General features: G+C 38.0%; 1 protein-coding gene across 4 annotated transcripts in view; it reads left to right on the top strand.

Annotated features, from left to right (window-relative positions):
- Positions 1 to 21,324, top strand: part of cux1 (cut like homeobox 1) — a 196,784-nt gene that overhangs the window by 52,466 nt on the left and 122,994 nt on the right. For all 4 annotated transcript variants that reach the window (XM_031896763.1, XM_031896762.1, XM_031896761.1 and 1 more), the window contains exons 3-4: positions 12,636 to 12,683; positions 21,244 to 21,322. In XM_031896763.1, coding sequence (XP_031752623.1) covers positions 12,636 to 12,683; positions 21,244 to 21,322 — 127 coding nt within the window. The remainder of the gene's footprint in view (positions 1 to 12,635; positions 12,684 to 21,243; positions 21,323 to 21,324) is intronic.

Genomic DNA, 21,324 nt, shown 5'->3' with positions numbered 1-21,324 from the left:
CTAGCCTTTATTTAATGTGTAGGGCATCTAGGCTTTATATTATAGGAGGCTAACACTTACAATAAATGAAATATTGCAACGTTCCCTGACATTTATGCCCTTGGATTCCAATAAAGAATTTAAATTATGAATAGTTGATGGTTTAAATTGATGTTTTATGTTGAATGCTGGCTGTAATTTCCCCTCTGAGGATTGTTATACCGAGAAACAGATGGTTTTCCAGAGTAACAAATTACTTGAATATATATAGAGAAAAAGAGAGAGACAGACAGAAAGCCAGAATTGAAATACTTTGTAAAATAAATTTTAGACATATATATATATAAATAATTTTTAGATATAAAATAATATCAACATGTAGAACCCTCTACACTCATGGGGCTTAAATTATGTGCACAAATTTAATGGTGTAAGTCAATGTTTCGGTCCTACACAGAGGACCTTTATCAAGACATCACAAACAGTTCCCCAAACAGAGTTATATTTATATTTATACACATCCACAATACAATCCGCACTCTGAATTTCTGATCAAACTTTATTCAGTGGTGCCTGGGTGCAGCTTGGGAAGTTTGACGCATTCAAAAAATGTCATAAGCGCATTCCAAGGACTTTCATAAAAATTCACACTGGAACAAGGACAGCACTCCTAGGATTTAAAGAATTGTAAACAAAATGTAAATGCAAAAATAGAAAGGTTTATTACTCAATAATTATTAAGTATTATTACTCAATAGAAAGGTTTATTACTCAACGTGTCGGTCTCACACAGAAACCTTCATCTTGAGTGAAAAACAAAAAACATATATATTTTGTACATACATACAATCTAAGTTTCCATGAGCCTTATATCTATGCCAGTTATGGTTTGGCAAGTCTAAAATGTATATATGTTGAAAAACAGGATTGGGGCAGGGTCCTTAAAGGATTTTCATGTGGGGCTCAGTAAATTCTAGTTATGTAATTGGTTTCATGGAAAGAAGCCACTGAAGGTGTTAGGGTGTGAGGTACCAGAATCGGAACTAGTGGTTGATAAAAAAGGGCACGTACCTAGGGAGCAATAGTGGTAGTGGGAGTGGGCGCTAGGGCCTTCCCTCTTCTGCATGCCTATACCTCACTCTAGCCCTTTTGCAACTCTTTGCAACCCTTTTGAGCAGGTTGGAGAAAGTAGGTGTATTTGTCACTGGCAAGTTGGGGGTGGGGGTGTAGCACTTCTAGGACATTGTTATACTTTGATCCAGCACTGTTGGGTACAAATTCTTTAAATCAGGTACTCATCAACTATGGGGCCCATAAATACATTGTAATACCTAGGGCAAGGGCACACTAAGCGGATTCACTACTTTCCTCCACAGCCGGTGCAGAAGAAAGCGGATTAGTTTTTATGCCCACACCTCTGTAGCACCAGTGACAGGCCTGGCATGGGCCTGTGTGTCGTCTATAAAAACCGCCTGTGGAGGAAAGGGGTCAATCTGCTTAGTGTGCCCTTGTCCTAAGGAGTGGCATAAAGTGGAACATCATTATCTCTTTTAAACTTATACCTACACTAGCAAATGATAATTAAAGTGTGGTGCTGAACTTGTTCCAAACCAATTTTGTAGTGTCACAAAGCTGATTCTGTCATTTAATTCTTGTCCCCTGAGAGGAAAGGTTAAGAAACACTGTATTAAGTGTTTATCAGTGAAGGCAGCTGGTGTCAAGGCCCTGCTTGTGTAATGTACACAGATCTGACATCTACAGAATATATGACCAAATATGGTCAGCTTTAAAATGTTTATTGAATGCAAGGGTCTGTATGTATTGCTAATATCCCTTCACTACCCATATGTTTTAAAGTGGTAAGATATATATAAATTGCAAGATTTTGGATTGTGCCATACATGGTGTTCACATAGTTGCCTGGGTTTTGTTTTTCCCTTGTAGCTTCAGGACCAGGTACATAGCAATTTGGTATGAATTAGGATGAAGCAGAAAAACCCATGGGAATGGGATTGAGATAAATTTAGTGATTCGCTGAATTATACTGTATTTTTCCATCCCAGATCATTTTGACCGGGGGACATTTAGCAATCACTTGAATTGTTTCTATGTATAGCTTTCAGATAAATCTTTTATGTACCGTTCTTTCCTTTTTTTTAATTTGGTAACATCTAAAGATGCATATTTATGTAGAATGTTTATATAGAATGTCACACTACACTAGTTTGTATTAAGGAGTAACAACCCTATAGATTTGAATTTAAAGCACACCTAGTACCTTCCTGGTTCCCCCATCTTTCTATTATTCTTGGGGGTTGTAAAGCATTCTGTGCTCAGGGTTTACTTTACTACTGAACATGCCCATTAGGAAATTCTGTACTCTTGCGTATGCCCCAAGCTTGGAGAAAGAGTACTGCACCAGAGAAAGCTGGAAATTTAGTCTCACTTTAAGTGCTGTTTGTTGTTTTATCTTATGTTTAACACAAATATATTGGTCATTATCTGTAACCTGTATAATTCATACTGAAACAAATGGGAGGTAAAATTGGAATTATTTTCTTAAAGGAACAGTAACACCAAAAAAAAACAAAGTGTATAACATTTATTACAATATAATGTACTGTTGCCCTACACTGGTAAAAGTTGTGTGTTTGCCTTAGAAAGACTACTATAGTTTATGTAAATAAGCTGCTGTGTACCCATGGGGACAGCCATTCAAAGGAAAAGGCACAGGTTACATAGCAGATAACAGATAAAACACCATTATATTCTACAAAGCTTATCTTTTATCTGCTATGCCTTTTCTCCTTTTTTCCAGCTTTAATGGCTGCCCCCGTGGTTATATAAACTATAGCAGTCTTTCTTTAGCAAACACACAACCTTTAAGGGCTCTGGCACACGGAGGGGATTAGTCGCCCGCAACAAATCTCCCTGTTCGCGGGCGACTAATCTCCCCGATATGCCATCCCACCAGCGAAAATGTAAATCGCCGGTGGGATGGCATACGCGGCAGCGCGATTTCACTGAAATCGCAGAATTTGCCTCGAGACACAGTAACAGTGTTACTGTTCCTCTAAAATGGAAGTTGGCCTTCCTTTAATTCGGAGCTTTCTGGATAATTTGTGCCAAGATAAGAGATATCATGTGCTTTGTATCTTTGCATGCTAAGGCGTCTGGCACACAGGAAGATTCATTTATAGGAGCAGGGGTATCTCGCATTTATATGATTACTGTTCTAAGCATTTGCAATGGCATATGGTAGCCATACACAGGTAGAATTAAGCTGCCGGTTGAAGTACTTCATACTGATTCAGGGCCAAATCATCAAATTAGCCTGGTATAGCCACCTTTGCTGTGCATCTCAGGAGGAAAGATCTGCTCTTTTTGCAACCTCACCAAACAAGCAGATCTTATAGTGTATGACTACCTTTAGGGCTCTGGCACACGAGGAAGCTTAGTCACTCGCGACAGATCTCCCTTGTTGCTGGCGACTAATCTCCCCGATATGACATACCACTGGCGAAAATGTAAATCGCCGATGGGATGGCATATGCGACGACGTGATCGCCGAAGTTGCCTCTCAAGGCAAATTTGTCGATTTCCGCAAATCGCGCCACCGTGTATGCCATCCCACCGGCGATTTACATTTTCGCTGGTGGGATGTTGTATCGGGGAGTTTAGTCGCCCACAACAAGGGAGATTTGTCGCGGGCGACTAAGCTTCCTCGTGTGCCAGAGCCCTAAAGGTAGTCATACACTATAAGATCTGCTTGTTTGGTGAGGTTGCAAAAAGAGCAGATCTTTCCTCCTGAGATGCACAGCAAAGGTGGCTATACCAGGCTAATTTGATGATTTGGCCCTGAATCAGTATGAAGTACTTCAACCGGCAGCTTAATTCTACCTGTGTATGGCTACCATATGCCATTGCAAATGCTTAGAACAGTAATCATATAAATGCGAGATACCCCTGCTCCTATAAATGAATGTATCACTTGTGTACTGAGTTATCTGTTTATAGCACTTTTAATTCTTTTAAGAGCAGAACATACTGGAAATCTCTTGTGTTATATTCTATTTTCTATTTCTCAGTATCATTAGCGTTATTTGTCTGTGGCATGGTAAGGATTTACATTCATTATCAAATGGGCCTCTGTTAACTTCTTTTTTCCTAGGTTTGCTTTAATCATGCACTTTTCTAACCTTGACCTAAACTGGGTATAAAATGCAACAAATAAAATGAGGCAAGCTGAGTTTTTGGCTTTTTCTAAAAGCTGTTCTGCATAATTTTCCATTGCAAAAATTGAAATGAGATGGGTATATAAAATGACCACACAATACTAACTTTGTCCTTCACCAACCTTCAAACATATCTCTACGTGTTTAGTCATTTTCCAACTTAACATATAGCTGGCCCTCTAAAGTCGGTCTTTGTGCTGTGTATTCCGTAACTCTCTAAAATACTGCAACAAGGGATCACTTGTGCAACATTCGATTTTAGAGAAGATAAAGTCCTATCAATTAAAAGTATGATCTATTCTTCTCCAGCTTGGTTATTACAGATGCACACAGCAACAGACTTAATATCCAGATGGCCCCAAGTAAATGGAATGGGGTTAAACATAAAAACACTCTTGAAGTAACAGTTGCTGGTAACTTGTATCTATATAATGGATTTTCTTTAATTAAGTTTAAAAGCAGTCATTGTTTCCTCTGACATCTTTAATGTCAACTCTGTTGGCTTGCAGCTGTAGTGTACGACATCACCAAGAAATCGATGACAGCACTTTTCATGTGTGATGTCATTATAGCATCACTAACCAGTATGTTGAATATTGCTAGCTCAGTGTTAGTGCAGCCAGATCACTCTAATTGGTAACATGATTCCATTATTATTAAAAGCAGCATTTGGCTTTCATAAAATGACCAGTTTCCATTTTTCATATAGTCATGAATTTCCAAATTGCTTCCATAAAATGCCTGTAAAATAATATATGCCTGCTATTTAAATAGCAAAAGTTTTGTGATTTAATTTGAATATATTTCCAAGATAATGTAAAAGGGTGGATCAGGAATAACTTGGAGCACTAAGAACCCACTACAGCTTTTTGTTGTGCACCTCTCAGGTTTGAAATGTCATCTATTGGGTTTCTACAGCTTTGTTACCCTAGCAACCAAGTACCAGTTTAAAAGCCAAAAAAAAATTTGTCTCAAGGGCCAAACAATTGAATTACACGACAGGAACAGAACCCGTCGGAGCGAGGACTGCATCAATGAGCTGAAGCAGCCCTCAATCCAATGACGAAATCAAACCTGCCCAACCCATATCTGGCCAATTTTAGGCCAGATAATGATCTGGTAGGCCCGTTGGGGGTGCCCATACACGGGCAGATGAGCTGCAGAATTGATCTGATTATCAGGGATCCAGTAATGTCTCCATGAAGATCACAAGGCTGTGTTTTTGCAACAAGAATCATGAAAAAAGGAAAGAACCATAGGTTATTGTAGGCTAGTGCTGAATGAACCTGTTTCTGATGGTAATACAATACATGGTTTATTGATATAATACTTAAGTTAATGAATACGGACAATCACATTGCTCCCAGAGTACCAGGATATTTTTCTCAGGATATCTGGATAAGGTGACTGACTACAGAGTTGTCATAGTCCCAACCCTCCTGTTAAAAAAAAAAAAACATCATCCTTCATAACTTTACAGTCAACTCGGGCAGACTCCTGCATTAATTGTATGCCGACATCTAATAATACTACTCTGTATGAGGGATGCTTCTTATTGGAGACATTACCTGCTTAACTGGGAAACCTGCCTTGTGGCCTTGTAAAAGCTGGCAAAGAAAACGAGGTTTTAAATATCATTTTCTCAGCTATTTTAAAAGGGGGAACATTATATGCATATAGTTTTGGCTCACTGTCACTCACTTTTTGCTTAGTAGGTTCTGGCACTGGTTCTGTTATTCAGCTTCCACCTGTGTCATTCAGAAACAGTATCACAGGTTGCTTGGTGTTATGTTCGCTACCTTCCTTCTACTTACTGTATGTGATCTCCAGCAGCATGTTCTCCCTCACTTGGAAATACCCCTTCCTACATATTGTCTCGCTGCCCGGCCCTGTATGTTTAGTCTTCGTGTTTTTAGTTTTATGAATGGCTGTGTGTTTAGGCTGTCAGATACAAATACAGCTCCCAGCAGGCATGCTGGAAATCGTAGTTCAGTTGCTAGGCTGCAGAGTGAATGTAGTTAATTTCAAACAGTGGTTAAGGATATACAACAGCTGGTGGTAATTTCCATAATTTTGACTGGATAAAAATGTCCAAGTGTTGGCAAAATAAAGGTGTACAACAGATGAGAAAGGGTTTTTTTTTTTTGCAGCACAAAAGTAATAGTTCCTATCTGTATGCAGAGCTGTGTAGGACATGCTTTGCTTACAACTGTTTTCTATGATTACCGCCTTTTAGTAACAACCACGCAATTGCCTGGGAGTTCAAGTACCTGCTACGTTTTTGCCGCCCACCCCCCAGCAATTAAAGATATTTTGTTTAAATAAAAAATGCCCTTCTGTCCGGTCTTGTCTCCGGCAGCAGACAACCTATCAGAAGGGCATTTCAATTAGACCTTGATAAGTGAATGGTATTTGCTAATCTTTGGTGGGTGTGCATAATGGCTCATGTTCAAAGAAGTGAAGAAATGCATCAGGAATCCTGGCTCTGCTGGTTTCCCTTCCACGCTGATTGTCAGGAAATGGCACATTCATTTGTCTGGCTCGGTAATCGGCATCATGTAGATAAAGAAATAACGCTACAGCGCTTCATTATGATAACTCAGTTTAGACATTTTCAAGGAAACAGTCACCTAAATTGGGATTTATGCACAGACTACCATTCTCTAACAGGGCCTAAAGCTTTTTGTACCTGTAACACAACCTTTTTAAAGCTGTGACACAACTGATATTTTGTTTTTTTCCCTTTGACATTAAGGTGTACTTTAAAAAAAAAAGAAAAAAAAAAAGTTTTTAATGTTATTCAGATGTTTCCCAAAACATAGTCACAGTTAAAGGGAAATACTCTCCATTAGCATTCTTTTAATACTGCTGCTATACAACTGATACGTTATATATACTAAAACTGAGTTGAGTGTAGTATAGTATATAAACTAAGCAAATGAGTATAGGTAAGTAGAACTAAATATGAATAGGCCTTACTTTAAAGGAACAATAACGCCAAAAATTTTGAGTTTTAAGTTAATTAAAATAATATGTACAGTTGCCCTATATTGGTAAAACTGGTGTGTTTGCTTCAGAAACACTACTATATTTTATATAAATAAGCTGCTAAGTAGCCATGGGGGCAGCCATTCAAAGCTGAAAAAGGCACAGGTTGCATAGCAGATAATGGAGAAGCTATCACTACTACGGGCGACTAATCTCCCCGAAATTGCCGGTGGGATGGCATAAGCAGCGCTTATTTCTTTTCCTGAAGTCGCCCGACGTTTCCTTGTGAGGCAACTTCGGGTGACTGAAGCAATGCACATACCATCCCACCGGCAATTTACATTCTCTGCTTTACAAGCTGCTAAACATAAGGCAAAATAATTAAAAAAAAAAACATAAAAAATGAAGCCCATTCTACCATTGAAACATTAGTCAGTGGTCCTCCAGCCAATTGCCACAACACCTTGCATGCTTTTGGGATTTTTCATCAGAATTCTGTTAATTATATGAAAGGAATTTAGGGGAATTTTAGCCTTGAAAAAGAGCTAATTAATGCTGTATTATTTCATGGTACATATAGCCAGGACCAACAGTGCAGAAAATAGAAAGGCACATAGAAATAATACTCTCCAGAGTGATTACATTATATTTTTTATGATTTAAGTCCCCTTATGTATCTGTATTTGAAAGGGACCAATGCACTGAGATTATTTTTTGGACATGCTGGGGCTATAGGCCCTATGTCATCTGAAAGGGACTCCTGGGAATTGTAGTTTGCAAATGTCAAAGGACTATTTAAGGTCCAGAGATCCCTTTGAAAAATTTGCAGGACTTCATTTTTATGCCCCCTTAAACATCTTTCTTTTCACAATAACAATAGTTTTCTTAATTCCACCCAAAATTATGACATATGCAGTGTTATGAATATCTATAGAGGCTGACACTGCCTGAAGGCAGAAAAGTGAGAGTCTGTGGGTCTTTAAATCCCAGGGTCCAGTAATATAGGCTTTAGATGCATTAATAAGGCTGTTGCACTATTAAAAAAAAAAAAAAAAAAAACTTTCCGTATTCATGTGTCTTCCTTGGCAGAAGAGTGTAAAATGGATTTCTATTTAATGGATACATTGTGTTGTTATGCCCAGCGATGCTTGGAATTATAATTGCTCTACATCTGAAGGAGGAGATTTAACAAGCAATGCGGGTAGTTTATCATTCGCCTAGCATGGGCAAAGTTATAGGAAATCTAAATTAAATGTAGGTGTTTTGAAGATAGTAATGTCAATAAATGACACCAGGCTGGTGCAAATTTGCAGTCTTTAATTGGCACTTCTATTACCTTTTGAGGGGACTTGTGTAGGAAAGGTCGCTATTGTAATGCAGATTTCTGCATGTACGTCTAGAAAGTCTCTCTAATAAAAATTGTATATGTGATGTCTTGATTATATTTCAAGTTGCAGTTGTATTAGAAAGACAAACACCCGAGAAGAAAGAGATACCTATGCAATCCACTTACACCATGGCATTGCAGCGCTCTCATTGCACACTGTCTGATTTATATCTCCCGCATCAGCCTATATTCACCTGAGCACCCTGAGTTGGCTTACGTGCAATCGCACGATACTTCTGTTTAATCATTGCTCTGAGAAATAGGTCAAGAAGAGTAATCTACATCTCCTGCTAGTGAATAATTAAAGCTAATGGAATTTTCACAAGATCTGTGAACGAGAATTTCAGTAACGCTGCAAGCTTATGCAGTTCAAGGTATTTTTTATTTATCACTCCAGTACACAGAAATGTACCTGGTAAATGCGTTTTAAGGCTACACTTCTATTTTTAAAGGCGGCACTGCTGTTAGGTCAAATGGAGGAAAGAAAATCTGTAGTGATTAATTACAAAGTATAGGAAGAGTTTTGCAGCTTGGCAAAAAGTTTGTTACAGCTGGCGCAGGATGTGCAGTTTCAACTAACTCTCTATTTTCTGAATGACACTTAGATAATATCTATAAGCGAGGTTTCAAATTCCCTAAGCTGATGATTACATCAGGTCATTGGTTCGGGGGGGGGGGGCGGTAAACAATTATAGCAACCTGATTTGGCCCACTTAGGTTCTCTAACTTCATTGTTATAAATAAGCTCCTGTGAACTAATAGTGGATGACTGTCAGTATCAGACAGGAATATATAGTTAAATAATTACATAGGGTTGAAAAAAAGACCAGATCCATCAAGTTCAACCCTTCCAAGTAAACCCAGCACACACAAACCTTTACTGACCTATCTATACACTCACATACATAAACTATATATATACAACTACTAATACTAACTGTAGATATTAGTATCACAATAGCCTTGGATACTGTTTGTCCAAGAACTCATCCAGGCCCCTCTTAAAGGCATTAACAGAATCTGCCATTACAACATCACTAGGAAGGGCATTCCCCAACCTCACTGCCCTCACTGGGAAAAACCACCTACGCTGCTTCAAATGGAAGCTCTGTTCCTCTAATCTAAAGGGGGGGGGCCTCTGGTGCATTGATCATTTTTATGGGGAAAAAAGAACACCCCCTCATCTGCCTATAATCCCCTCTAATGTACTTGTACAGGGTAATCATGTCCTCTCACAAGCGCCCCTTTTCCAGAGAAGAAAACCCCAACCGTGACAGTCTAACCTCATAGTTTAAATCTTCCATCCCCTTTACCAGTTTAGTTGAACGTCTCTGCACTCTCTTTAGGTGCTGGAACAATTGAGGGATATTTTTAAATCCAGCAATTCTTAGTAGCTGCTCGCTAAGGATGTGTATTCAGGGAGGGTTTATGCTGCATTTAGTATTGATTACTGGCATCATTACACAATTGATGCTCCCGTGGGTTCTATTAAATAGTTAATTGGGAGCTTAAATTATGTGTAACTTCATTTGTAGCTGCCAGTTTAGAGTGAGAATCACATGATAGTTGAAGCTATGAACTAGAGAGTCTGCTGGCTGAGCCTGTGTTTGGAACCAGAATAATACGACTGCAGTTAATGCTTTCTCACTATTAGCTATGGCTGTATTATAGTTCTCACCACAATATGACAGCATTTGGCACTGTTGGAGTTGGGGCTCAGCAGCAACTGCAGTCAGAGGCATTTTTGTTTCATTTAAGTTTGACAGATCCCAAAATCTGGTGATCATTTGGGTGTTATACAGATATTGGACCCCTTATCCGGAAACCTATTATCTAGAAAGTTACGATTTACAGAAAGGCCATCTCCCATAGACTCCATTATAAGCAAACAATTCTAATTTTTCAACTTGATTTCCTTTTTCTCTGTGATAATAAAACTGTACCTTGTACTTGATCCTAATTAAGATATAATTAATCCTTATTGGAACCAAAACAATACTATTGGGTTTATTTACAGTTTATTATTTTTTTTAGTAGACTTAAGGTAGGATGTCCAAATTACAGAAAGACCCCTTATCCAAAGCATTCTGGATAACTGGTTCCATACCTTTACTATCTTTCTCCTACATTATACAGTATTAAGGGGGTACATTTATGGAACAATGGAAATGTAAAAAAACTGCAATCTTTGAATACCTGCCCCAACCCCCACCATGCACAGTATTTTTTCCCAGGAGGTTTCATATGCATTAGGTTTACATTTGGTGGCGTAGATGGCTAATATTGCTAAAAGGTCAAGTTAGCAGATTGCAGCCATGGGATTAGGAGTCCGACCCCAATATCGACTGTTTTGGTTGTCCAAGGGATGTACAATTGAACACCACCTAAATATTGATTCCCCCTAGTGACCCTTTAATTGTATATGGCAGGGTGATTGATCTCTTTTGGAAAGTGTTGAGAACTGCAGCATTATAGTACCATTCGTTGTGTGAGGTCTTTATAACCACTGTCGTCTCCTCCGCTCCTCTCAGAGCCTCCGTCTTTTTACACCATCCACACCCACTGCGCTCTCTCGTCTTGAACCTTTCTATCTTGCTGCTCCTTACCTCTGGAACTCTATCCCTGAATCCCTCCGTAGGTAACACTCACCCATTCTCTTTAAGAAAAAGCTCAGCTGTTACCTTCTGGAGCACTAAAACATTATTTTGCCCAGTCCTGCGCTTCAGGGCAAATGCCCATACCTGGTGCACTCTTACCTTCCAGTTTGTGCCTGTATTTTACCCAACCACTTAGAATGTAAGCTCTATGGGGCAGGGACCTCCTTCCTACTGTGTCTCATACCACATGACACTTATATATATATATATATATATATATATATATATATATATATATTTATTGTATTTATTTATTATATCACTTGTCCTCCCTGTGTGTAATTTTGTATTCTGTAAGATTGTACAGTGCTGGGTACCCTTGTGGCGCTTTATAAATAAAGTTATACATACATACATACTGTCACAGGTTGCAAGAATTAAAGAAAGCTTGTCTTGTTTCATTGTTTAATTCTCTGGTTTAGCATCTGGAAACTTGTGATCTTAAATTAGCTAATCCAAAAACGTTAAATTTGTGCCACTTTGCAAAATCTATGGTATTGACACTCAATTATAATCTATGGCACGCAAAGGAAGGAGATGATTCTGGCAGCAAAATTCCCTGCGGTGCCATGCTTGGCTGCAGATGTTAACAGAAGACTGCTAAACCTTTAGGGTGAAGACACATAGAGCTACTAGTAGCAGCTACTTTTTCATGGCTCAACACTCATAGAGACAATTATTAGTAAATGATCAGCATTGTCTATTTTAGTAGGCGTGACAAGTAGCTGCCACTAGTACCTTTATGTATCTGCACCCTAATGAAAATTTTACCTGTTTCATCCTCAAAGACCAGGCACTATATACAGCATAATAGAATTATTCAAGAGGATTAAATCAACAAATTCATTTTTCACAACCAGACTTAAAGCATAGAAAGCAGGATGGGCAGCCTCCATGCAGCCATCTTCAATGTGAGCTTTTCTGCATTTGTAAAGGTTTTACAGACTCTCATTGAACATTGTTACCCTGCCAGAAGGGAGAAAAAATTCCATTTGGCTGGAGCTCTACTTTAAAATAGAACTGGAAATGAAGGACTGCCCTGTGAGAATTAAAGCTGCCAAGGTCTAAACATGGCCTGCTATTTTACAGTTTGACTGGATTAGTAACAAAAGTAATTTTACTGCCATCAGCCTTACTGTTTGAGGGATGTTTTGAATCACTTCTCCTATGACATCTATAGTATGCATGTATTGGATATACTGGCACGCAGGCTATTTCTGTAAATGCAAGTAACTTTTATGGGCTGTGGAAAAACATATATAGAAGTCAATGCGATACGTTCATAGCTGTTCTTTTCTTCAGTTGCTTCTATCTCACAGTATAGTATGTGTAAGAGCCAATGTGATTTGCTTGCTTAACCGCTCTCATTATCTCTTCTCTTTGTTACAGGACTTGCGCAAACAGGTAGCTCCGTTATTAAAGAGTTTCCAAGCAGAGGTAAGAAAATCTATTAATTTCTTAAACCTTTGAAGAGTGTTTTAACCCTTAAACCGCTAACTATTTAGGTACTGTCTCTTCAGGAGGGAATGTAACATCCTGTAAAAAACATAGTACTGGTATAGCATCCCTTATCTGGAAACCCATTATCCAGAAGGCTCCAAATTACAGGAAGGCTGTTACAAGAAATTCAATTTTTTTTTTAAAAATGATTTCCTTTTCCTCTGTAGTAATGAAACAGTGCCTTGTGCTTGATTTAAGCTAAGATATAATCTATCCTTATTGGAGGCAATTGGGTTTATTTAATGTTTAAATGATTTAGTAGACTCAAGGTATGGTGATCTAAATTACAGAAAGATCCCTTATCCAGAAACCCCCAAGTCTCGAACATTCTATATAAGAGGTTCCAAATCTGTACCTACATATCCAGGTTTATGGTTACGCTTTTGGATGAACACATTTCCTAGCAAAATACTTCCTTTTAGTGCAATTAAACCCTGATAAACTCTGGCAGTGAAAGGTTTAATGCCAAGCCTGTGGTAAACTAACCGTACAGATACCAAAATTATTTGTACCGTTTTTGGTACATTTATTTTGGGGCAGATGATCTTATCTTACCTATAAGCAATTGGCTTGTGCAGGCCTCGGGATCCAATTTTTAGCAGTGGTGTCAACCTAGAGAACATATGATCATTTAAACTTCAAGGAGATTTTATCGGATGGTGTTGGATCAACTAAGTGCATCCTATAAGTTTGATGTAGTTGCATGGGTCAAAATATAATATACGAAAATCTGATGTGTAAACTACATGAAAGGATCCAGCACGCACCTGTTGGAAGGGAACGCTGCATGCTAGTTACGTCTGCATCCAACATGTCTGCCAGACTTTTTTTCTCTCATTGATATACATTGACTGTCGGATGTAGATGCAGGAACAAATCACACCAGTTGACTTTATCTGATCCAACTACATTACAGCCTATGGAGATCAGGTTTTGTAGGATCCTACACAATCTCAAGGTGTTGTTTGCCGTTGCAGAACAAGATTTGACCCACAAAATTAGATCAAAATCTCCCATGGATTTTAGCCCTAAGGGCTCTGGCACACGGGGAGACTAGTCGCCCGTGACAAATCTCCCTTTTCACGGGCGACTAATCTCCCCGAATGCCATCCCACCGGCGAGAATGTAAATCGAAATCGCGGAAGTTGCCTTGAGAGGAAACTTCCGCGATCATGGGGGAAAACGCGGCGCCGCGTATACGTGAATGGGATTACAGGTACAACTGAAAACATTGCCTTTACTTAAAGGGGTAACAGCAACCAAAAGAGAAAATTCTTTAAAACCATATCTATTTGTTCAGCGTCCGCAAATAAAAGCATATCTAGGCAAAGCCAATCTGACTGGCCCCCAGCACAGTGACCCAGAACCTCTAATCTATGGTAACCCAATCCTTCTGCACTCTCTAGGCTATGGTCCTTTTGGTCACTGGACAGAGCAGAGTGTACACTGGGTGGTGGGTTGCACAGAAACACAGAAAGTTAAAACTCTGGAATTTGGTAACTTCACCCCATGTATTTGGATGTAGTTTATCAAATCTCACAGCATCCTGTCCCACTTGAACCACTGACCATGCTTCCGAAACATATATTTATTGCAATGAGGAATTATTTACTAATAGACTGTTGAGCAGCTACCAATAAATTACTCTGGTTGAGCAGTTACTTAGTAGTAGGACTGTAACCCCCATATGTAATAAAATGCAGAAACTTTGCCCTGGTGCAATAATCCACAGCAACAAATCATATATTTGCATTTTAATAGACGGCCAGCAGAAAATGTTAGATATCTACCAAACACATTACACATTTACACAACCTATTGTGAAGCACAGAAAATTAGAATAATGCAAAGGAACAAGTGCTCCTGTATTACTGTAGGACATACAGTGCTTTCCAATCCAAACACAATTTTTTATCATTTTGATTCGTATTTATCAAATAGTAGTATTTATAGAAGCATCCATATTTGTCGCTGTCTATTTTGTGTTCTCCCTAAATCCTCCATATGTAGACCAGAAGTACTTGTCGATATAATGAGCTGTAGAATGGCTTGTTGTGGCCTTGTGTGTAGACAGTGTACATGCAGCTACAGTCATAGGAGGGAAACCCTCACACCCTGTATTGTGTATACACTCATGAAAAACATAAATCCTTATAATCAAAATGTTTGCAGTGTCTGTAAATTGAGGCCAAATCCACCCACAGGTAAAAGTCTGTATCAGCTGTTCTAGTCTTCTGGCTTGCATTCCCAATATACCTAGCATAGTGGATATGTACTTACCCCTAACTTTGCTTCTTTAATGTAGGGAGAACCTCTAATGTTCACTGTTTCTTTTCAGAATCATGCAACCCGTTAAGGATCAATAATCTCATATAACTCTGCACTATACATTGGTGCCTATCTTGATGTGAATATTTATATTTTTGAATCAATTTTTTTTATTAGCCCCTCTTTTTAATGTCAATGGTTTATCCAGCTGAGGAAGCTTGTCGGTTAGCTTCCTGTGATATAAAGGTGTAGCTTGCCAGGTACAACGCGCTTGCTCTATCAAAGGTTCCCTGTGTAAGGCTAAACACCCAATTAATAGGATTTGTCTAGCAGGTTCACTCAATGATAGCTCTATTAAGGACTCTCTCAGATCTACCATTCTGTTTTCAGGCCAACTCCATAATTGAAAACATATTTTCTTCTCCTGAGCTGCAGCTGGTTTGGTTCTGCTCATGCAGAAAAGGATATAACCTTGCATAACATAGGAAATGAACGGTTGAGAGAGAAGCCAAATTCAATTTCAGTCAGATATTTTGAGGATAAGTCCATGATCTATGGAAGCAGGGGAATGAAAAGTGTGTGTGTGCGTGGAAAGGAGCGTATTCAGCAGTCTATTAATCACGGCTGGCCTCAACTCGGCTTTGTGCTCTCACATTAGTAGGGATTCTTCTACAAAGGCTGGAGAGGCGCCAGCTCCTCGAGAGTTAACCTCTTCTAGATCATCTGCTGTTTGCAACTCCATGGATATTATGCTGTAGAGGGGAATATATTTGCTGCTGCCAGACCCTTGAAGAGATGTTTTTTCACAACCATTACACATAAGCACATGGAATTCAGTAGCTGGGTTCTAAGTGTGAAACTGAGTGCATACGACACGGGTGGGGGTTGGATTTTCATGTTTCGCTATGGAAACCAAAAGAATAATGTCATGTTATTTATTTCATCATGCTGTTATAATTTTTCTTATTCAACTAATTTTCTGGGACTCTGCTTTATTAAGAGATTTGGGGTCACCATAGAAGTGGCAGGGACTAAGAATCAAATGGTTGACTTAACATGGGGGGAGGGGGGCTTGGATGCAAATAATTAGAGATAGCACAGCACTAAGGTTTCCCAGCCTGAAGGAGGAGGAGGAGGAACATCATTTTGCACAGTTTTGCTGAAAGCTGTGGGGTGAGTTAAGGACAGGAGAGGCGAAGTGGTATTCGTAGGCTGAATCTAGCTGCTTTCTCCACAATATATATGTCATTTAAGAGACAGTAAGGTGAACTGTTTGGGCTGTAATAATAGAAGCTAGAGCGGTGGTACCTGAAGCTTGGGAAGCAAGATTTACATTATTCTAATCTAGTAAAAGCCTTGCTAGCTAGTGTTTGTGTTGGTTTCCCATGGAGCCACAGGGGGCTCTAATTTGTCACTGCTTTGGTAGACACAAATGAATGTGGCTGTGGGCAGTTTCCTTTCTTTTATAGTTGCTGCCTTCTAGCATAAGGAAGAAAGGGGCTTATTTTATTGACTAATAATTATATTGTCTGTGGTTTTGTTTTGCATATATTTTACAAAGTTGGGTTATTCTGGAGGTTGATGCAGGTTGTTCTACAAAGAGCACTTTATTTAATGGCATATATTAATGTAATAATAAGCGTGAAAGCTGTAACACAACTTGCTTTGTGGAGGAAAAGTAGTATAACAAGTAGACAGAAAACTAACCCCATATACTAATGCTATCCAGAAAGCTCAACATTATGGGAAGGTCATCTTCCATTTTAAGCAATTACTTCAAATTTTTTTTTTAATGATTTCCCTTTTTTCTGTATTAATAAAACAGTGCTATTTACTAGAGGATAACTAAATCCATATTGATGCCAAAACAATCATTTTTGGTTTATTTAATGTTTAAATGGTTTCTGGCAGACTTAGGGTTTGATTCATGTTATAAAAGATCCCTTATCCAAAAAATCCCAACTCCCAAGCATTCTTTATAACAGATGCTGTACCTGTACAATATTCCTCTAGGTTGTGCACGAGTGCTCACACACAAATGGTTTTATATTTTTTCTGACCCACCAACTTCACTGTATTCGGTTTTTAAAAGTGTGCACAAAAAACAAAAAACCAACAATGGCCCTGTAACCATGTTATAACAAATGGTTAAAATGCTGACTTAGCTTTACTGAGCAAAAATGTTCAAATAAAAACTCGCAGACATAGGAGGTCACTTGCCATTTTAGTTTTATTGCCTTTAAATTCCCCAATTGTCAGTACAATATTGTTTTAAGGAGTATTTTTAGCCTGTTCCTTAACTCCTACACATCTGTATTTTACCTGCAGTTTTTGAACGCCAGGCTTTACTACAGAACATAGAAAGTGTGATCCTAGCTACGTGGCATACGCATAAGCTGAGTGCATATAAATGAAGAGCGGATGAGTAAGCCAGGGCTATTTGAACTGCACATAGCTCTCAGACATGTGTTTATACAAGATAAGTTTGCACAGACAAATGTGTAAGTCTATATGTAAGCTGGTATATCTAGGGTGAGAGCGGTAATATTTCACTTTGAGGGCTGTGTACAGATCACAAGGGGTCAGATTGAAATATGATGCCTGCACTAATTGAATCTCATTAAGTGTGCTCTCTTCAAACTGCTTTCAAGCTTTCTTTTTTCAGATTACAAATTGTAAACCTTTCTTAGGTTTAAAGTCATATATCATCACTTCCATACAGTTTCTCTTCCTGCAGTTTTACATAGGATTTAAAGGAAGATTAACACTAAAAAAAGGTCACTAATAGATGTGAATGCTTTCATAGTAACGTGGAAGATTCTCTTAAAAAGGTAAACACTGTCATGTAAGGCTTGGGTAACTAAAACTTAAGATGACCGTAAAAGGGTAGTATATAGCTATATACACAGTTGCTTAATTTTAGTTGCACAATGTGCAGGACTTGTGTTACAAAGTCTTCTGCCTGCATTTTTAATGAAATAAAATATATTTACATTTTTATTTTCTTTGTAAACATTACTGGACAAATGTTTTGTTTGTTCCTAAAGTCAATCACTCTTTCCCCCTGTAAACAGAGTAATTTGAATTATTGAACAACAAAGACTCAGCTTCAGCCTTTGTTGGGTTTCAAAATAAGGATCAACCCATTATAGAGAGGACTTTTTGATGGACTGGTCATTTGTATTGCTCACTTCTTCTCTGAAGACAGTGACTTTCTAGAACCTAAAGTGCTGAAGTAAAGGTGGTCTTTTTTTGTCTAGTGCAAGAAATAACGAAAAACAAAGATTATTCTTACTTAACACAATAGATAAAAATTATATTTGTAGCAAGCCTATTCATTGAGCTCTTGTTAAAAAAAAAAAGTAAAGAAGAATCCTGCACCCTAAGCTAACTTCTATCGGGTATAAAATAACACACATTTGTTATACATTAGGAACAATGTAAGAGTGGGTGACAACCACTTGGCCACATAGCACTGTTCCATTTATTTGATCTAATGACCCAAGCAAGATCTAAGCCGATAGGGGGTGGATCTTTGGCTACTCTCATTTTCTCATCTGCCAATGTCCCATCCACCCGCCCAGCTGATGACATTTTCTAATAGGGTCACAGCCCTGTCTATTAAAACTTTTCCCTTGAGTATGTCTAGACAGTCAGGCAGTGTGGTTAAAAAAAAAAAAAAAAACAGACAAACTTCTCAACCAAATCTGGGCAAGTATGGGCAGCTCAAGCCAGGCTGCACTTTAAGAAACAGGTAAAATCAGGGTTGTAAGAGCCGTCTTCCTGCTACTCCCCAAAAAACAGGATGTTAATTGCATTGCCATACATTTTGGTAACATAAGGTGACCTTCCTCAGGGACAGAAGAAACACTGGACTTTCAATAAAAACACTTTTGTTTTGATGCCAAGACCTCAACTCATATCGATATTGATATACCTTGCTGATATATATATATATATATAGAGCTTTATAAATAAAGATATACATACATATATATATGTTTATCTATAGAGAGAGGGAGAGAGATGTGTATATATAGATATATTTCTTTGTTTTCAGTAATATTTAACCTTTAGACCCCTTTTCTAAGCTTTTTTACAAACCATTATTAGTTGCCAATAAATATAGCACATATGGATCCCCACACTCCCCACACATGTGCACTGATCTTCTCCTGTCCAGCTGATTACTGCACATGAAAACAGTGCTATGGGGGTTGAGACAGATACATCTTGAGACTTTTTTTGTACTGGATGAGAAGTACGATATATTGTAAAAATGATCCACCACCAAATCAACATGCTAGTCTGTATATCATAAGTACAAGAAAGTGAAAGGTAAAGTCAGCCCTGAATTGAAGGCAAATATCCCCTGCTAACCCTGCTAATATAAATTTATAGGTGCATGTTTACTTAGGGGTAAAAAATAAAATTTAATCTGAAAATTCTCTTAAAGAATTCTTAACATAGGCTTTTGAAGTACTTTTTGGAGAATTTTGTGCAGAGCTGTCTCTAAATATCCATGTAATGATATCACGGGGGCAGGGTGAACAAACACTTCCATTCCTTCCTATACCATCACCTGTAAGATCAGCACATTGATTTTGAATACACCGGTTAAAATGTATGTTAAAGTCAAAATTATATAGTATAGTATGATTGTATCTCTTTAAAAGCAAGATCCAATTGAAATAAATCTGCATGCTGTAATTAGTACACTGAAACATCTTAAGAAACCAGAGTGAATCACTTTCCTAAAACACAGACTCCGGGCAGCCGCAAAACCTTGAATAGGCAAGTACTATTTAATAGTTACTGTAACGATGGAAGGCTTATGTTTGTGTGCTTAATCTACATTATTTGCTACTCTATGACTTTTTTCACGGTAGCAATGCTATTGCCAAAATCATTGCTTTTTTTCTATTTGAAAATACAAGATTTTGTCCCAGTATTTCCATGGTCATTTGTTTTAAGGGCAAAGTATTTAAAATTTTTAGATCATGTGCATTATATATTTAGTATGCTGCCTCTTTTCAATACCATATTTATTCTACTTTGTTTTTCTATGAAATTCAATAATGCTGGTAAAGGTATATCTTAGGTCAGAGTGCCTCATTTGGGATTTTTATTATGAGACAGAACTCTGACCAGGAATGCACTCAGCTGGACTGGAAATGCCAACTCAGGTCTAGGTTTTTCCATCTTGTTTAGTCCTATAGAAGCCACAAACATCCATAAATCTAGCTAAAGATGAAGTATTTTTTCCTGCAGTACATTCTTTGCCAGCCAACTTGTTTATATTAGAAAATTCTATGCTTAACAGCAGTGTGTGTCTGATAAAATCTTTTATGATATCAGTGTTTGGCAAACCATTTAAAATTGTTGCAGAGCGACACCTCTATGTTAAAGGACTTCTGAATCTAAGATATATAGATCTAAATATATTTTATGTATCTAAATATATTTTATAACATTGTCAAGGCATATGTAAATGTTCCCAAAACATGAAAGCTGATGTTGTAAGTCTTGTGTTATAAGCTATGTTCAGAGGACACTGCTGTGTTCTTCAGTAAGGCTTAACGCGATACCTTAAAAACTACACTTCGAAATATTAATGTACATTAACAGTTACCTAGATTTTGTTGATGATTTCTCACTTATAGTGCTGCTTTTCTAAGTAATTGTTAATTAAAGTTCCTAAACCTGACTGTTCCTTCTCAACCTGTCAGTTACAGCTTCTAATGCTAACGGCTTACTGCTGCATAAATATGGCAGCCCCCTTATAGAGGAACATGGGGGATCAGATAGGTAATTTAAAAGCATCAGGCAAATACTTGTATGGCTTAATTATAAATCTCATGTGAAGACAATGTTATAATAGATGTAAAAAGGTTTCATTTCTGGTGTGAGTATCTCTTTAAGGTTGGGACGTATGTGGCAGATTTATTCATACTCCTCCTTTCTGTGCAAAACAACAAGTGTTCTAGGGTAAAAGTTTGCAGACTTTATCCTCCCATAGTAAAACATTGTGTAAAGCAGGCAGTGACCTGACTTCTGTGCTCTGTACTGACTGGGGCCTAGCAGTTTGTCAGGTGGGATGGCATGGGCTCTCAAATACTCTCAAAATTCTGTAATTGTCCTTTTCATTTTAAGTATTAAAAAAGAAAATAGAATGTAAAAAACAGTTGTGAGACAAGTAACCGAGTTTTGTATTTTGTGTTATATTTAGATTGATGCATTAAGTAAAAGAAGCAAAGAAGCAGAGGCTGCCTTCCTGAACGTTTATAAAAGATTAATTGATGTCCCAGGT

The sequence above is a fragment of the Xenopus tropicalis genome, chromosome 2 (assembly GCF_000004195.4).
Source record: "Xenopus tropicalis strain Nigerian chromosome 2, UCB_Xtro_10.0, whole genome shotgun sequence".
In the NCBI taxonomy this organism is placed as follows: domain Eukaryota; kingdom Metazoa; phylum Chordata; class Amphibia; order Anura; family Pipidae; genus Xenopus; species Xenopus tropicalis.
Note: the sequence above shows the minus strand (reverse complement) of the source record. Positions and strands in the feature narration are given on the sequence as shown.